General features: G+C 36.9%; 2 protein-coding genes across 5 annotated transcripts in view; one reads left to right on the plus strand and one right to left on the minus strand.

Moving 5' to 3' along the window:
- LOC141398095 (uncharacterized) overlaps positions 1–17360 on the plus strand; it is a 373354-nt gene that overhangs the window by 126565 nt on the left and 229429 nt on the right. For 2 of the 4 annotated variants that reach the window (XM_073975314.1, XM_073975312.1), the window contains exon 3: positions 10333–10368. The exons of the other annotated variants lie outside the window; for them this stretch is intronic. The gene's annotated coding sequence lies outside the window, so the exon portion shown is untranslated. The remainder of the gene's footprint in view (positions 1–10332; positions 10369–17360) is intronic. 4 annotated transcript variants of the gene reach the window in all.
- The window catches only part of fw (CUB and Sushi multiple domains furrowed), a 150789-nt gene that overhangs the window by 35583 nt on the left and 97846 nt on the right, over positions 1–17360 (minus strand). The window contains 1 exon segment of the mRNA XM_073975309.1: positions 1241–1978. Coding sequence (XP_073831410.1) covers positions 1241–1978 — 738 coding nt within the window.

The raw sequence follows: 17360 nt of genomic DNA on the forward strand, positions 1-17360 counted from the left end.
GTCGAGGGCGGCCAAGAAACACCTGGCGATGAACAATAATCCAAGAACTAATAACAGAACAAACTTACATGTGATGCAAAATCAACGGCAATTAATCGTATAATGGGTTTTATAGTCCTTTTTTTGTGGAAGTAAATAGTTATAAAACACCTTACTAACCCATTATTTTAACAAGGGCATGTCGCACTGAATGACTAGTTATTCTATAACCACTAGAATAACTAGTTATTCTTGATTATATTTTGGTCTCTGCTAAATTTGATCATGCGAACTTCTGATCTGTAGCCGAACACACTACACACTGTGTCACGCGTACGAACATTAAGGGTTGTTTAAACGCTTACATGTGCATCATCACCTGCTTTTTTATTTCATTAACAAAAAAAACACGCGTGGCGTCGATGAGCTTGAACACACAACCCTAAAATTTGTAGTCGGATACACACGCTCTGTGCCACCGTACTCACTGCCTTGTTACATTACATTGTAAAGGGTTACATAATGACTAACGGATCTGAATTTTGCCTGGATATGACCCATCATCGACTATTTCACAAATCTTCAAAATTTTTCGCTAAAATGGTTTGCACGATAACTCAGGCAGGGACATGTCTCGTACGTTTTGAAATTTCTTGCAGTGGGTTGCCTTCAATTACGCTCTTATGATTATCTTCCTGAGATAATGTCTCAAAATTTTTAAAACACCACCAAATCAACTAAAATGATTAGTTCGAAACTTTGCACTTCGTAATATTTCTTCCTAACATACATCAAGCTCCAAGGAGGTCTATATCGGACAACACCTTCCTTCCAAAAGTTCAAGTTTTTTACTTAATTGCAGTTTAAGGATTATTCGAGGATCGCTTTGAGGTTTACAGAAACATAATGTTTTTCGTGAGCAAGTTCATGCTTACTGACATAATTCTACAAAAGCTTTAAAAATGTTTGCAGTGGCTAATTCACGTTCCGAGATGGACTATATCGGACAAATCCTCCGGCTGTGGAATAAATAGACCCACTGTTTGTGACACACATTCCACGAACGCCTAAAAATTTAAGCTGGAAATTTTAAAAATTTTGTTGTATGTTTCGTAGGTAGAAAATGCTTTTTACTCAGGGATCTGTTCATAGTACATTTATGCCCTCCCCTCCTGATTTTGTTTATGCGGTGTTAAAAGTAGATTATCTTTAACTTATTTTTTTTCAATAAATTTTATTTAAAGTATTGATAACCACTCACCTGTTACTTTACATGTTTGCTGAGCCTTTTCGAAATTCTCTCCTTTGGTTACATGAAATTCATAACATGTCTTGGAAAAAGTCGTCAGGACTGTATCAACACCCAACTTTGAACTTAAACAACGTTCCACTGAAAATTCATCATTTGTAAATACTTCGACTTCACACAAACTTAAACTGCCTTCGACGCCAACCAACTGAATAGCCACATATTGACCAACTAGGGGACGGGCACATGTAAATGTCTTGGTGATACCCTCATCTAAAGTACCAGGATACCAAGCACACAAGGGATTACGTTGTAAATCGGCGCTGCTGTTACCCACACGAATTTCTAAGTCCTGCAATGGCTGATGACCACAACAACCGCGTGTTGTAATACGCACTGCACGCACTGCTTGTGGCGTCAACAGATCTACCCGCCACCATGGTGAAGGTTCTTTTTGGGTCTCGGAACATTGTTGACCATCAGGATTTTTATTCCCTGGTTCACCGTCATTGGCATAGTAGGCCGGTCCCGCACGTGTATAAGAACTTTGATTGACTGGTTTACGATAGGCCACATTGCTGCCACAAAATGGCAACTCTTTATCCCAACCCCGTACTGGATCGCATTTTATTGTTGGAGATCCAAACAGCTCATAACCAGGATCACATTCATATTTGGCTTCCAGTATAGATGTGCCATCGTTGACTGTTTGGACTTTGGCATTGAGGGGAACAGCAGGGGGACCACAAACTGTAAATAAACAAAAAAACACACAAAAATCGGGGTTAGATATTTTGTCACAAATTAACAAATAATAAAAATATGTTTTATAAGAAGTTTACTTTATTCCATACGACAACAACTTAATAGTGCTAATTAAACAAAATTACTTAACTTATTTTTAGCACTGTCACAGTTGAGGAAAACATTTTCAAAATGCTACAAATATGGTATTATGTTCGCACTATATGCTTCCATTGTTATCAATGGGGTTATTGAACCTTGGTTTATTTACTCAGACTTTGTATAAATAGTAAGCATCATCGTTGTCGCTTCGTCTTTTGACGTTTAGCCTAACATCGATCCATATTTGTACATCAAAGTTTCTGCGACAGACTACCAATAATAACAACAAACACAGGCAATAAGATTATAGGCAAGGTATAAATTAATTCACAATTGAATCTGCAGAACGACAAGCTTAGCTGAAAACCGTTCATTGTGATCGCATCGTAATTTGCTCTGAAATGTTGACACAATTTTCACAAATAACCCACATACAAAAGTCAACTTTACAGAATCGCATTCGAATTCTATTCTGCCTTGTCTGATGAGGTAGATGTACACTGTACATATGATATGGATGTATGTATGATTTGTCAGTATAAATCTTAGGTTATTGACTTGAGATGAACCGTTATTTATGAGTTCTAATTTAGTTTTTGTTTTCGTCTTGATGAAAAACAAATTGAATTAAACTGTACGTGGGGGGATTTAACATTTGGTAATAAATTCCCGTTGTTTGGCAAGAAGATAAATAGGGCACATTTGTTATGGTAGGATTCTTGCTTATTCCGCTATTTCTTTGCTTTGGAATTAAGAGTCAGATGAAGTATATAATTTATATTTAACATTTTACAGTTTATATTTTATACTAGCCGACCCGGTCCGCAAAAGAACTGATGACTTGAGGAATGCATTTATTATATCTACTGGAAAAGTATAACTCGAAGTGTTTGTCTGAAATCTAAACGCGAAATGCTTCTTAAACCTTTTAAGAATCGATCTGCAGCTTCTAGGGACATTTTATGTGCCATCGTACATTCGTTCCAGATGATAACATCTATTTGATATTGCATGTGTGCTATTCAGTCAAATTAATGTCCAGTGACAACTTAAGGACCGATTGTGTCGCCTTCCATCTTCTATATACCTGATGAAGTTATAGCTATCGATATGTTGCCTTCTAATCTAAATACTTGCTTTCCAATAATACCAAAGATTCGTTATGCATAACATCTGGTATTTCCATTGATTTGTAAACTAATGTGGAAATGGTCGGGTCTTATGACTAAAATATGTACCCAGGGTCGGGGAAACGGACACATTCGTAAGTTTTACATCTATAGCGTATTTAAAAAATTGGGCACAATAGGGCTCCTCCGAAATTCAACAAAATATATAGCCTATTTCCACCATTAACCATCCCTGTATATCTGCTGAAAATTACATCGGTTCAGGCGTTTTGGAGATATAACATATTTAAAAAAGGGCGTGGTCGGGCCTTAAGGTTACAAATATGTGCCCAGGGTCAGAGACACAACCACCGCAAAATATATAGGTTATATTCACCAGGGGACATCCCTGTTTATCATCTGAAAATTACATAAAAGTCGGTCCAGAAGTTTTGGAGACAAAACATATTTAAACAAGTAAGAACGGCATTAAGTTCGGCCAGGCCGAACTTGTTATACCCTACACCACAAGTTGTATTGAAGTAAAATGGAATAATCAGTTTCCTTTCGTGTATGAAGAAGACTTAATACTAAATTTCAGCAATTTCGGTAAAACAATGTGAGGCACCATTCTATGGGGGCTATTTCAAAACGTGGATCTATACTGACAAATTTCCGAGAAAAGTTTTTAAGCTCAAAGAAGACTAAATACCAAATTTCCTATATTTCGGTAAGAGACTGTGGCTAAAACTAAAAAATACCGAAAATCAAGAAGTAAGCTTCTATGGGGATATAGGAAGACGTTTACCTATACTGATAATACTCTTCTGCAATATTTTATAACTCTTGGAAGACGAAATAACGAATTTCAACCATTTCGGTTGGATATTGACGTCACAATCTTCAGTATTACGAAAATCCGGAGGTACCGTTCTATGGAGGCTATATCGAAACGTGGACCTATACCGACGAATTTTACATTATTCTGGCGAACAGCTTTATATCACATTGAAGACTAAATACCAAATTTCAGCCATTTTGGTGGAATATTGAAGACACAACCTTCAAAATACGAAAAATCGGGAGGTTCCTTTCCATGGGGGCTATATGAAGGCGTGGACCTATACCGACAAATTTAAAGGGGAAGTTTGAGTACCCCCAACGAAATCTAAATACCAAATTTCAGCCATTTGGGTGGAATATTGAGGCCACAACGTTCAAAATACCGAAAATCGGGAGGTACCGTTCTATGGGGGCTATATGAAGGTGTGGACCGATACCGACAAAATTCTGGGGGAAAGTTTTATACCCCTAAAGAAGACTACGTACCAAATTTCAGCCATTTTGGTAGGATAATGAAGCTTAAACCTTAAAAATACCGGAAATCGGAAGGTACCGTTCTATGGGGGCTATATGAAGGTGTGGACCGATACCGACAAAATTCTAGGGTAAAATTGTATACCCCTAAAGAAGACTACGTATCAAATTTCAGCCATTTTGGTAGGATAATGAAGCTAAAACCTTAAAAATACCGAAAATCGGGAGGTACCGTTCTATGGGGGCTATATGTAGGTGTGGACCGATTCCGACAATATTTTGGGGGAAAGTTTTATACCCCCAAAGAAGACTACGTACCAAATTTCAGCCATTTTGGTAGGATAATGAAGCTTAAACCTTAAAAATACCGAAAATCGGAAGGTACCGTTCTATGGGGGCTATATGAAGGTGTGGACCGATACCGACAAAATTCTAGGGGAAAATTATATACCCCTAAACAAGACTACGTACCAAATTTCAGCCATTTTGGTAGGATAATGAAGCTAAAACCTTAAAAATACGGAAATCGGGAGGTACCGTTTTATGGGGGCTATATCAAAACGTGGACCGATATAGCCCATTTTCAATACCAACCATCCTGCAAGTAATAAAAACTTCTGTACCAAATTTTGACTCTCTATCTTTAAAATTGCGAGCTGTATCTTGATTTCAACAGACAGACGGACATGGTTAAATCGACATGGAATTTTATGCTGATCAATAAAATATATACTTTATAGGGTCTCCGACGACTATTTCGATGTGTTACAAACGGAATGACACATTTAATTATACCCTCCATATGGTGGAGGGTATAAAAAGTGGGCATGGTAGGGCCTTAAGGTCACAAATATGTGCCTAGGGTCGGAGACACAACCACAACAAAATATATAGGTTATATTCAGCAGGGGACATCCCTGTTTATCATCTGAAAATTACATGAAAGTCGGTCCAGAAGTTTTGGAAACATATTTAAAAAAAAGGCATGGTCGGGCCTTTAGGTCCAAAATAAGGCCCTATGGTGGGGGACACAACCAACATTGCAAATTCATTTTCAAACCGATACATTCGCAAGATTTACAGAAATAGCGTTTATTAAATATAGTGGAGTTTCCCCGGTTCCTCCGAAATTCAACAAAATATATTGCCTATTTTCCCTGTACATTCATTGAAATTTTCAGGGAAATCGGTTAAGTAGCTTCACAGATATAACAGCGGGGGTACCCGGCAGAAATTCAACAAAATATGTAGCCTATTTTCACCGCGGGCCATCGCTGTAAATTCACTGACAATTTCAGGAAAATCAGTTCAGTAGTTTTTGTAGAAAAGTTTAAAATTGAAAATTTAAAAATGTGGGCGTGGTCGAATGTTCTTTGCATAAAACCTAAGTTGGGTTATGACGAACATTTAAAAAAAAATTATCCAAATCGGTCTTGTCATTCTCAACTGATGCCATCACAAACGAACGACATTTGATTTTTATTTATATAGATTTTATATTTTATATTTTACTATTTTTTATACCCTCAGTCTTTAGGCTAAAGAGGGTACATACACTTTGATACGATGAAAATGTGGCTCATCGAAATAATGGTTTTAGACCCCAAGTATGTTTGGACGAAATGTGTTTCAGACAATTTGGAGTCGATCTAGCCATGTCCGTCCGTCTGTCTGTCTGTCCTGCTGGCTGGCTGGAGCGCACGATAACTCTGGAACGAACGAACCGATTCGGTTCAAATTTTGGCTTTCGTAATATTTTGCCCAAACTTAGTTTAAGTTCGAAGATGAGCTATATCGGTCCACTCATTTCGGTACCTCCCCCACAAAAGTTCGGAAATGTTCGGAAATTTTGTGCGAATTGATCCATACTTTGCACATCGTGAAATTTCTACCAGACTTAGATAAGGTTCCAATATGGACCCAATCGATCCACTCCTTCGGGTACCTTCCACACAAAATTTCGGAAAAGTTCAGTTTAGGACCTGCTTTTGAATCGCTTTGAATTTTGTTGTATCAACTTTTAGTCCCTGCCCCCCATACGACACTATAAGTTTCATCGGGGGCAAGTCCATACTGCCTGAGAAAATAGCCTGAAAGTTACAAAAAACCCCTATGATACCGTGTGTATTGTTTGGAGCGCAAGAAAACTCCTGAACGGATCTTCCGATTAGGCCCAAAATTTGGCTATCGTAATATTTTGTCCAAACTTAGTTCAAGTTCGAAGTTGGATTATATCGGTCCACTCCTTCCCGTGCCTTACCCACAAAAGTTCGAAAATGTTCGGAAGATTTGTGCCCACGATGAAGGGAGTGACCGATTTGGTCCATACTTTGCACATCGTAAAACTTCTACCAGACTTACATGGGGTTCCAAAATGGACTCAATCGGTAAACTCTTTCCGGTACCTCCCACACAAAATTTTGGAAATGTTCAATTTAGGACCTGCTCTTGAATCACCTTGGTTTTTGTTGTAGCAACTTGTGTTCACTGTCCCCCATACGAAGGTACAAGTTTCATCAGGGGCAAGTCCATACTTCCTGAAAGTTCAAAAAACCCCACACAAAATTTCGGATAAGTTCACTTTAAGACCTGCTATCGAATCACTTTGTTGAAGCTACTTGCATTCACTGCCTCAATTACAATGGTAAAAGTTTTTTTCAGGGGTAAGTCCATACTTCTTGAGAAAACAGCCCGAATGTTGTAAAAACCCCCTATGGCACCACCATGGTCTATGTAGGTCCATTCCTTTAAGTACCTCCTTCGCAAAACTTTTGAACTTTAATCCTAATCAACATTTTTTCTCGGTTCATACGCCCAAAATTTTGAAACCCCCCAAATACATAAGTTTTTTTCGGAAAAAACTGTTTCAATTTACACAGGCTGAGGGTATATCTCTGTCGACAAACCCGACTGATACTTTTTTACTTGTTCTTTTGTATTTTACTATTTTGTATTTTATATTTACGGATCGCTTCGCAACCCCGACTAAGATCAAATATACATTAATTTACAGGTTACATTTATCAAGATCTAAGACTTGTAGGCTATTTTCGTCAGATTAGACGTACATCTCCCCTGAGGCTAATCTATCCTATAAAGATATTCGTTTCAGTAGGAATGATACTAAGTTTGAGTTCTTCAACCATGAGGATAATTATAAATTGTATTCATCTTTTATCCTATGGTAGTAACATTGTCCAAATTGTTAAGAATTGTTCTTAGTATGACTCTCACATGTATTCAATATTTTCACTTCAGCTGTTATTGCCGAGGTTGATATTTCTCACACTTATATTGACTCTGATGTGATGTCCAACTTACCCTGTTCTTATAGGCTATCCTTATAGACCAAATTTAGTTTCGAATCGTCTATTGGAGTTACTAGTCTCCCTTTGACTAACCGCCGTTTTTATTTGTGACACATAAGATTGCTTTTTGCATTACTTCTAATAAGTTTAAACACTCTATAACTAATAATGATTCAAATATTATATATTCCTAAAACTGCAATTGGTGAGGGACAACCTCTTACAACTTTGAATGATTCTGCGAAAATTTTTTTTGTTGCTTTTTTTACAGGTTTGTTTTTCGAATAGAGAGAAAACTGGAATTTTGTGGTCAAATCTGGCAACTCTAATGTCATTTATGTTCAGTTTGGTTTGCTATTTCATCATGAACAGGTTGACAAAAGAACAACGCTTGCAAATCGTGCAAATTTATTTCGAAAATAATGGTTCAGTTCGCGAAGTTTACCGCAAGCTCCGTCCATTTTATGGTCGACATAATCGTCCATCGGAGCAATTAATTCGGTTAACCATGGATCGTTTTCTCACTATGTTTACTCTATATGATAATACGCATCCGCAGAGACGTCGAACAGTGCGCACCGAAGAAACAATTGCCCGAATGAATCGATTCGCCACCGTGCACAGCAATTGGAGCTTTGTCCATCAACTTTTTGGAAGATTTTGCGCAAAGATCTTGGCTTGCGACCTTACAAGATCCAGCTTGTGCAAGAATTAAAGCCGCGAGACCATGCAATGCGTCGTGATTTTGGTGTATGGGCCGAAAATAAGATTGATCTTGATGCTGATTTTCATCGCAAAATTTTGTTCAGTGATGAGGCTCATTTTTGGTTGAATGGCTACGTCAACAAGCAAAATTGCCGCATTTGTAGTGAAGAGAATCCATATAAGACCCTTGAGACACCATTACATCCACAAAAACTGGTGTGCTCTATGGGCTGGTGGAGTCATTGGGCCATACTTCTTCCGAAATAATGCTGGAGAGGCAGTTACCGTTAATGGAGACCGGTATAGAGCCATGATAACCGACTATTTTGTTCCCGAATTGGATGGCATGAATGTGGATGAGTTGTGGTTCCAACAAGACGGCGCTACATGCCACACAGCGCACGTCACAATCGATTTATTGAAGGAAACATTCGATGAGCGCATAATTTCGCGGAATGGACCTGTCAATTGGCCACCAAGATCGTGTGATTTGACACCATTGGATTATTTTCTTTGGGGATATGTGAAGTCGCTCGTGTACGCCAACAAACCAGAAACGTTAGGGGAATTGGAAGCCAACAATCGTGGCGTTATTGCCGACATACGGCCCCATATGCTCGAAAAAGTGGTTGAAAATTGGACCTCTAGAATTGGCTTTATTCGAGCCAGCCGCGGCGGCCACATGCCCGAAATCATATTTAAATATTAATGGCATAAAATTATCCTTCCAATAAAGCCAAAATGATGGACATTAAAACGATTTTCTTGTGTTTTATTTCAATTCGAAGCTCTATACCACTAAAAAATCACCCGATATAAAGTATTTGAATTATGTATATCAAACCTAATACTGCAATGACTAAAAAGTACCAAATTTGATATTTGGATTCTTTGTTATTGCTTTAATATTAATCCTTACTATGGTTGATATATCTCAAACATAAAGTGAGTCTGATATATTAAATTTGTTATTTTAATGCATTATGGGGTACCTTCCCCATGCCACTACTCTCTTACCTTATCATTATTGACATTATAAACTATAACGTGGTGATCACTGTTGACATTTGACAATTCTCGATTATAAGACAGGAATATTAATTTTTGTAGTTTGGTCCTATGGGGTTTGACCATAACTTCTTATGAGTTTAAAGCATTTCAAGCTTATAGTGATTCAAATTGATGATATTTGATAACAGCACAAAAGGAAGACCACACCCTTGACCCCCACCCCGCTTATTTTTTAAGAGATGACGCGCATTCTCATATAAAATTAATTTTTTTTTAGGTACCTACGATTCTGATGCTATATCTCTAGATTCCCGCGGCGATGTTGGAATATATGTACTCTCAAAGTCTCAGAAAAATCCGCCCTGCGGTTATCGAGTTATTGAGGCACAAACAAACAATTTTCTATTTTATATAGATACTTTATATTTACGTTTTATACATTATGTTTTATATATTACCACATTATCATATATTTTTTCTTTTTAATATCAAATCACGTTTCTAAGAGAAGTGTATTTTTCAAAAAATATAACCAAACACCTTTTTATTGCAAGAGCACATTCTCGAGATTAAAAAAAAATCTCAAACTACAATACATTTGTTATTGTTCTCATTCTCAGAAAAATTATGTTTTAAAAAAATTGTTCGTATAAACGCTAGTTTCTTTTCACATGAACTCATTAAATACAGCTAAGTGTGTACATTTTTGCGATTCTTTGAAATATTAATGCTTGTTAAGAACAATACCAATACAATTTTAAAAACGTTTGTACTAATCTTTGTAAAATATTTTATCTTCATTTTTCAGACATGATGTTCCTCCACACATATTCACTGAAACAATGTAACTACATAGCAATTGTTTTTCTTATTATTTTATGTACTCATATTTATTATAATTGTTTTAACACATTTCCCTCCAATTATCATTCTACAACATTCTAAATGTTGAAAATTCACGTGAGAGTAAAAATAATTATTGTGTTTAATGTTATTGTTGATCTTTTATTGTTCAGAAGTAAAAGGGTTTTGCGAAATAAAACAATTTTGCACAGTGTTTAAATATGTATAAGTATAAATAGTAATTAAGAACACATTTACATCAAACGTAATTTAGTGAGGGACGGAATTTAAATTGTTGCTTTCAGTGTATATATGTATGTACATTAGGTCTAAGTGTAAATTAGATGTAAAAACAATTTTTATTACTTTTGATTACGGTACATGCGACCGTTGGAGAGCCAACTCAATAAATCGAAAGAAAATTGTTATTTCTTTAAACAAACTAATGTCCACAAACCTCTGTCTGTTGAAATTATTTGAAATATTAACAAATATAATTTCCATTTTCATTTTATAAAAATGAATTTACAATCACTTATTTCACCTGTAGAATTAATTTTAATCATAGTTTGAAAAAAAATTTATTAAATTATCTTTTAAAGGCTAACCCCTTTTTCACAGTTGCAGTTTTAATGATTAGTTACAATCGTTTAAAACAATGGTATACTATGGGAAATTGTAAATATCCGCTTGAAATGTTATTTTATTTAACAAAAAACGTATTTTATTTGGTCTTTAATGGGGTCGTAATATTGTTTCGTTTGGGATTATAAATGTTTTGTATTAAACATAGTTTCCATGACCCTTTCACTATATTTTTCATTGTATTCATTTCACGTGTGATATCAAACAGTGGTCTTGACTGATCATTTTCCAGAGGTCATATATTGCAAACAGTTCGAAATTTTGAACACATTAAATAACGTAATCTTCAAAGTTACTTGAAATAATGGATTTTTATACCCTCCATCATAATATTGAGGGTACAATTAAATTTGTCGTTCCGTTTGTAACACATTGAAACATTCATCGGAGACCCTATAAAGTATATATATATATATATATATATATATATATATATATATATATATATATATATATATATATATGGTAAATTTCAAATTTCCTTTACAATTACATAGAAAAAAAATTAAAAACTTTTTTGGCGAGCACATCCGCCATTTTTGGTACATGGGTTAAGAAAAAAATCGTGGTTTCAAATCTGTTCGCGTTCACAAAATTGGATGCTGCACTCAAAAGTTATATGCGGTTTTACTCTCTTGTAAAGAAAAAATATTTAAAAATTCCTATTGAGTTGTAATAAGAACATGTATATGGTAACATGGGGCGCCTTCGCCACTGGGGCGGCTCCGCCAGCGCCGATTTCCTCGCAAAATACAAGTGCTAGAAAAAATCCGTTAAAAGCAAAATTGTGAGTTTAATGAAGATCTATCATCTCCCAAAAGTTGGCAGTTGTGTCATAGGTATGATAGCGGACGCACGCGGTTTTGTGTTTTCAGTGTATTGGGAAAAATAATTATGGTAGGTATGTTATGTGATATCTTCTTTACCTTTTGTGATATCAAAAACATATTTTATACCGTTAGAAGACAACTACTGAAGAATATAAATCCCAATAATTCGCATGAAAAAAGCAATTGCAAATGTCAATATATTAATATTATGAAATATGTATGGGGTGGGGTGCCTACGCCAAGATAGGGGCGTGGTGGGTTAATGATAGAAATTTGTCATGTTTAACTTAAATTATTTATACCATAGATATACCACACTATAATGTGAGGTTAAAATAAAATATTATCCTAAACGTATCTTGTTTTAGTTATATTATGGTTTTTGTACCTACATTCAAGGTACCTACTTCAATTAACCGCTAGAATCGGTTACTTTTTGTGAATTTTAAAATAATTTTTGATTATTCAATAGAAAACATGTTCCTTTTTTGTATAATGTTGATATTTAAGGCAGATGTATGGTAAATTATAGTTTTAGAGTCCGTTGGAGAATGTTCAATATCGATGGCGAAGCTGCCCCATAGGTCGGGAGGCTTCGCCACTTTTTACACATTTTGTAAATTCTCAAAAATAATATTTTAAAAACAAAATTATAACCATTTATATATCAAAAGTTATAGTCAAGATATGCTAATATTTGTACCAAAAATAATATTTGAAAAAACTTTAACGGTGTCGGTTTGAGAACATTTTGAACAAAAACGTGGTGAAGGCGCCCCATGTTACCATATATGAATCGTTAGCAGAATGTGATATCTATCCGTTGATGCTAAAATAGTTGCTAAATTTATTTTTATTTTCGCGGTAAATCAAAAAATATTGAAGAAATCTTGGAATACATTTTATTTATTCTAAATCAAAGTCCAAAAAATCTCTAAAAAAATAATTTAAAAATACGTACAGAATCTAGACAACGCCTAGAAAAATGTGAGCCCAAAATTATAAAGATCGCGGTTATAACTTGCATATTACAGCAACAACAAAGAACGGAAACTTATTGTTGGAAATTATTTCAAAAATATATTTTTGGTTAAATACGAAAAATTTGAAAAATAAATGTTGGGAGTTATTCTATTATTTCGCTAAATTTTGATCCAAATCCTGAAGTATTTTGCTTAAACTTCTACGAGAAAAGTAATTAGTCATCGTGAAAGTATATTTGCTTTCTGTGATAAGCAATAGAAATAAGAAGTAGAGAGTAATATTGAAATTACAATCAAAGAAAAAACACAAAAATTAAAAGGCGTGTAATTCGCGAATCCGTTGAAATCAGTTGGGGTGCATGTGCTTTTCGGATACAGGGAGTCCATGTCTATCAATATGCATGGATTTTCCCATGTTTCATTCAGCGGCCAAAGTGTGCCATCAGTTGCATCTTACTATTCAAAAAACCTTCAAGTTGGCAAAAATTACGCGATGTGCATATGATTATAAGGTGCATCCGATTTCAATGGCCCCCTATTAAAAATACGTCAATATAAATTATTTTAGACAGATTCGTCAAGAACTGCGGATGTGCCACCACATTCTATTTTGGGATAAATAGGGATATTACTCCCGAATCTCTGTAATTTGTGACACACCTTTTTGGCAAATATAATAATCGCGTATAAAGGATTACATTTATGTAAAATTAATCAAAGAAAATCGCGGTTCAATTCGCGGAATTGTCAAAATATATTTTTGCAGATTTTCCTACTTTCAAGGTATCTATATCCGGCGTTTTAGTGGATGGATTTGACCGCGGAAGAGCTCATTAGATCCGGCACGTAAAAAAACTAAAATCACGCGGGGTTCAGTGGTACCTGTACGACAGTTGTAAATTTTAAAGCCAAAAAATAGGTTTTTTCAGAAAATTTACGGACCAAATTTTCGCCTTTGGACTTCTATTACTAGGAAGCTGTACGGAGCACACTCATGAGATATACATCGAACGATGTGGAATCGCGAGTTCTACAATCCTATAAACTAGTTTCGATTATTATCTAGTTGCACCATCTAATTATAAGAAAAATTCGAAAAACACTGAAATCAAAACTTCAAAATGTCAGCATCGATTTTAGGGGGATACAGTGTATATATCGAAAAGTCATACACTAGAATCATATTGCCTAAGGGGTATTCTTTAGTTCTTTCTTTGAGCATAGGTTTGAATTTTCCGTGGTTTGGCCAGAAATCAAGAAAGAACACAAAAAAACTTGTAAACTTCAACACATTTTTCCCATTTTTTTATATTACCACCAGCGCAGCTTCCACGAAAATTATTTGTTATGGTCCATATTATGAGATGGTAGCTAAAACACTTCAATATATATAAATGTATTCATATTTTATAAATTATATTAACAGTTCGCGACTTATTAAATGGTGAACCTCAACTTCAACGATTGTAAAACTTTTTTGAATATTACCATATATATATATATATATATATATATATATTCTTGATCAGGGTAAAATTCGAAGTCGATGTAACTATGTCCGTCTCTACCTCAAAATACAGCTTGCAGTTTTCAATATAGAGCTTTGTAATTTGGTATAGAAGTTTCTATTACTCCTAGTATGTTTGGTATTGCAAATCGCCTATATCGGCTTTGATATAGCCACCACCCGATTTTCGGTATTTAGAAGGTTTTAGCCTCATTATCACACCGAAGGTTTGCAGGGGTACGCCTCAAGGAGGAGTTTTATCACCCCTCCTCTGGCTCCTTGTAATAAACGAAATTCTTGTGAATTTCAACCAACTAAGGACAAAGGTGGTAGCCTATGCTGACGATGTTGTTATCCTCATAAGCGGCAAATTCTTGTCGACTATATCAGACCTCATGCGACGTGCTTTAGTGCAGCTGTCTCGCTGGGCTCGCACCAATGGACTTGGTGTGAATCCAACGAAGACCGAGCTCGTACTCTACACGAAGAAGCGCAAAATTCCCGATTTCCCGCTACCAGAGCTGGATGGTGTTGCCCTAAAACTCTCATCGGAAGCCAAATACCTCGTTGTTATCCTGGACCAACGCTTAAATTGGAAAAGGAATACTGAGGAGAGGGTTAAGAGGGGTTTTATAGCACTCTATTCCTGTAAGAACTACATTGGTAAAAGTTGGGGTCTCAAACCAAAGATCATACACTGGTTGTATGATACCGTGGTTCTCCCAATTCTTACCTATGGAGGGCTTGTCTGGTGGCATGTACTCGGGAACAGTGCACTTCTATCCAAATTATCTAGTGTTCAAAGAGCCGCTCTCTGCTAATCTCTGGTGCCATTAGAAGTACACCTCAAGCCGCCCTGAATGTGATACTGGATCTCCAACCTCTGGACATCACTATCAACTTTCAGGCTGCGAGAACGGCTTTCAGGCTTAGAGAGGCAGGTATGTGGCAGTGTTCACGATTTGGACATGCAAAGGTCCTCTTCCCCTTCACCGATTTACTTGAGTCCAGTGGACCCGATCACATCAGTGATTATGTACCCACTGCACTCAATTTCAACCAAATTAACGTCATAATCCCAAGCAGAGATGCCTGGTCTAGTGGTAGCCCTCCTCTTGGCGGTCTGGCCATCTACACAGACGGTTCAAAGATGGAGGATGGCACAGGTGCCGGGGTCTTCTGCGAAAACCCACAAATTAAGCAATCCTTCAAACTCAACGATAACTGCAGCGTCTTTCAGGCAGAGATTTTTGCAATTAGGAAAGCAGCGGAGATGATCAAAGAACTTGGGAGTGTCCCGAAAGGACCGGTGACTATTTTTGTCGATAGTCAAGCGGCCCTTAAGGCTCTCAAGTCATGGACCATAAACTCAAAAGCTATCCTCGATTGCAAAAACGCTCTGCTTGAAGTACGCGACTTCGTTGATCTTTGCTGGGTTCCAGGACACAGTGATATAAAGGGAAACGAAGAGGCGGATGAACTAGCACGGGGTGGCTCTCAGTCGACTGACTTACCAGTCGAGTCATCTATCAGACCACCAAAGTGCTACTACATCCGGAAACTTCGAGGTTACTTCCTTGAGAAGGCGGGGCAAAGATGGCAAATGGAAACTGGCTGTAAGGTATCCAAGGCAATCTGGCCCAGCTATTCTCAGCATAGAACCAACTCTCTTTTCTCACTAAATAAGTTAGGGATAAAGATCACTGTAGGTCTCATTACCGGTCACAACATGGTCAGGTCCCTAACTTCTAGATGGGACAACAGTAGTGTAGACTACTCTAGGCTATGTCAAGATCCAGAAGAAACAGAGACGGTCGAACATCTACTATGTAGGTACCCCTCGTTACTCACGAGGAGACATCGATTCTTCGGTAGATATGAGATAAATACTCTGACTTTCTTCTCCGACATAGACCCCATCTACTTGTACCAATTTGCCAAAAACCTCACACGGCTGGCAAACAAAACTAATTAATCATTGTTTTTCTTTCTCCTTCACACAGGGGGATAGAAATCGGCTCAACACTGAACAACACCCTCAGCGGCAACACACCCACATCACATCCACTACATCATCATCTTTGTCACAATCACAGCAGCCGCGCATCCATATACATTACTCATCGCACCCATCACACCAAACCACTTTACATCAACAAACCGGAAATAGACCAACCACCTCATATTACTTCAGAATAAACCAGTCACCACTTTCAACACCCATCTTATAAATCAGCATCCATCATCATCATATCCAACCCATCAAAACCACTCTACAATTATAAACTTACATCCACCATCACAACCTCAGCAACAACCCATAAACTCACATCCATCATCACAGCATCACCTACATACTCAACTTCACAACAAATCCGCAATAGTCCAGCATCTATCATCATCACATATAGCCCAACCACAACACACAGTTTCTTTAAGCATGATCACAATGGACCTCAAAGTCTCCGAGTGAAGTAGCTGCCAACAACGGTAGCTGCGCGTCCTAAAACCAAACCAAACCACCAATCACGCCGAAATGGCTAAAATTTGAACTTAGTCTTCGTTGGGGGTACAAAACTTCTTTCCAGAAATTTGTCGGTATTGGTCCACGTCTTCATATAGCCCCCATAGAACGGTACCAACCGATTTTCGGTATTTTGAAGGTTTTAGCCTCATTACCATGCCGAAATGGCCGATACTTGGTCCATAGTCTTCGTTGGGGATGTAAAGCTTTCTTTACAAATTTTGTCGGTATAGGTCCACGCCTTCATATAGCCCCCATAGAACTGTACCTCCCGATTTTCGGTATTTTGAAGGTTGAGGCCACTATAATCCACCGAAATGGCTGAAATTTGCTAGTTGGTCTTCATTTGGGGTATTAAACGTTCCATATAAAATTTGTCGGTATAGGTCCAAGCGATCATATAGCCCCCATAGAATGGTACCACCCGATTTTCCTTATTTGAAAGTTTTAGCCTCATTATCACACCGAAATGGCTGAAATTTGGTTGTTGGTCTTCATTTGGGG

This window comes from Musca autumnalis, unplaced genomic scaffold, assembly GCF_047663935.1.
Source record: "Musca autumnalis isolate F117 unplaced genomic scaffold, ASM4766393v1 scaffold_3, whole genome shotgun sequence".
In the NCBI taxonomy this organism is placed as follows: domain Eukaryota; kingdom Metazoa; phylum Arthropoda; class Insecta; order Diptera; family Muscidae; genus Musca; species Musca autumnalis.